This window comes from Solea solea, chromosome 16 (genome assembly GCF_958295425.1).
Source record: "Solea solea chromosome 16, fSolSol10.1, whole genome shotgun sequence".
Classification (NCBI taxonomy): domain Eukaryota; kingdom Metazoa; phylum Chordata; class Actinopteri; order Pleuronectiformes; family Soleidae; genus Solea; species Solea solea.
In genome coordinates, this window is record NC_081149.1 from 7742173 (window position 1) to 7743833 (window position 1661).

At 68.1% G+C, this 1661-nt stretch overlaps 1 protein-coding gene across 1 annotated transcript; it reads right to left on the reverse strand.

Annotated features, from left to right (window-relative positions):
* On the reverse strand, positions 1 to 1366 carry LOC131475239 (basic salivary proline-rich protein 3-like). Its single transcript, XM_058653214.1, has 3 exons — positions 1170 to 1366; positions 659 to 869; positions 1 to 501 (listed from the first exon to the last, which is right to left on the reverse strand). The coding sequence occupies exons 1-3, from the start codon at positions 1364 to 1366 to the stop codon at positions 1 to 3; spliced, it is 909 nt and encodes a 302-aa protein (XP_058509197.1).
* Positions 1367 to 1661: the final 295 nt, after the last annotated feature.

Consider the following 1661-nt stretch of genomic DNA (forward strand, 5'->3'; position numbering starts at 1 on the left):
CTAATTGATTATATTTCCTAGGGCGGGTTGGTGACTGTGTCTTCCCTGGTCGGTCCGTGGTGTTGCGGGCCGTGCATCTGGGGTACTGGGGATGTCTGGTGGTCTGTGTGGGTTGGTGGCCCTGGGTCTACCGTCCCTCGGTGGCTGTGGGTCTGCCCTACGGGGGTTGGGGTGGATTTGTGGGGGGACTGCCGCCTTGGCCTGGGGGGCCCGTGGGGGTTGGGGGTGGTGGGCCGTGGGCTGGGGCTGGGCTGGCGCCGCACTGCGGGTGGGGGTAGGGGCTCTGGGTCTCTGTGCGCTGGGGCCTGCGGGGCGCTGGGGGGTGGAGTTGGCCCCTAGCGGGGGGGGGGGGGGATCCCCCCTGGGATCTGCCCTCCGGGGTGGCGGGGCGGTGCACGCTGCTGTGCTCCTGCTGCGCTCTGGGGCGGACTTGTGCGTCCTCCGTCCCTTGGGGGGGGGCATGGTGGGGGGCACGCGGGGGGGCGCCTTGCTTTGGGGACCCTTGGGATGGGAGATGGGGTGGAACGTGGGCCTGGTCTGGACTGTTCCTGGGCTGTGGGCGGGGCCGGGGTCTGGGGATTGCTGCCGTCAGTAATGCCGTGGTGGCCTGGGTGTGGGTCCTGCCTCGTCGGGGCTGGTGTGCTCACCGGGGTCCTACCTTCTGGTCGAGTGTGGGGGTATCTGGTCCTCCGCCCCGGCGGCACTCATGGGATGCCATGGCGTGTCCCTGGCCTGGACGGGTTGCTCCCTTCTTGGCCGGGGGTGAGTGGGAATGGGGCATATGGCCCTGCCAGTCAGGAAGCTGGCAACCTACTTGGGGGGGCACTCTTGCCCACCCCCTACGCCCCCCCCCACCGCAGATGATACATCTAAACACACACATCTAGGGCACCGGGGGGGGTGTGGCTGAGCTGATGGGGGGTCGGGGGGTGGGACCATCACATGGTGGGGCCGCTCTCCTTCCCCCCGATGATCTGCCACTCTTCCCCTAATTTTATCGCATGTTAGACATTAGGGCCTGGTGGGCGAGAGACACGTCGACGGCTCCACTGTCTGCCAACAGTGGGACGCCCGTGCCACATTTCCCTCCACCATTTTAACTACACCCCAGATACCAACATACATCGTATCACACACCACACACACGCACACACCTCCAAATCACTCACCGGTGGGCTGGGGTGGGGGGGGTGGTCGTGGGTGCACTCCTGAGCGCTCGATTCCTGCTCACCCCCCGGGCCGTGTTGGGACTGGCGGTCTGGGTGAGGGCAGCAGTGGTGGCCATGAGGCGTCGCTGGACGTGGGGGATCGGATCCCCTGCGCTCGGTCTGGGGGGTGTCCGGGAGGCATGGTTGTGGCTCATCATGACGCACCTCCCTGAAGGTGCTGTGGTGGGCGGCAGTCTGCCTACCCGGCGGGGGTCGTCGGCGGGCGCAGATGCTCCTGGATGTTGGGGGACCCCTCTCCGGGGCACCGCGGGGTTGGGCACGGCGGGTCCTTGGACCACTGGCCCTGCCTCTACCTGGGGGGTCTGGACCGGCTCGGGAGTCTGCCTCTCTTCCGTCTCTGGGGGCCCCCTTGGCTGGTGGCCCTACGTGGGCCTCCGCCTGTCCCTCCCTGGGCTGGGGGGCGTGCAGTCGGCTTCTGGGGGGCGGTGGGGG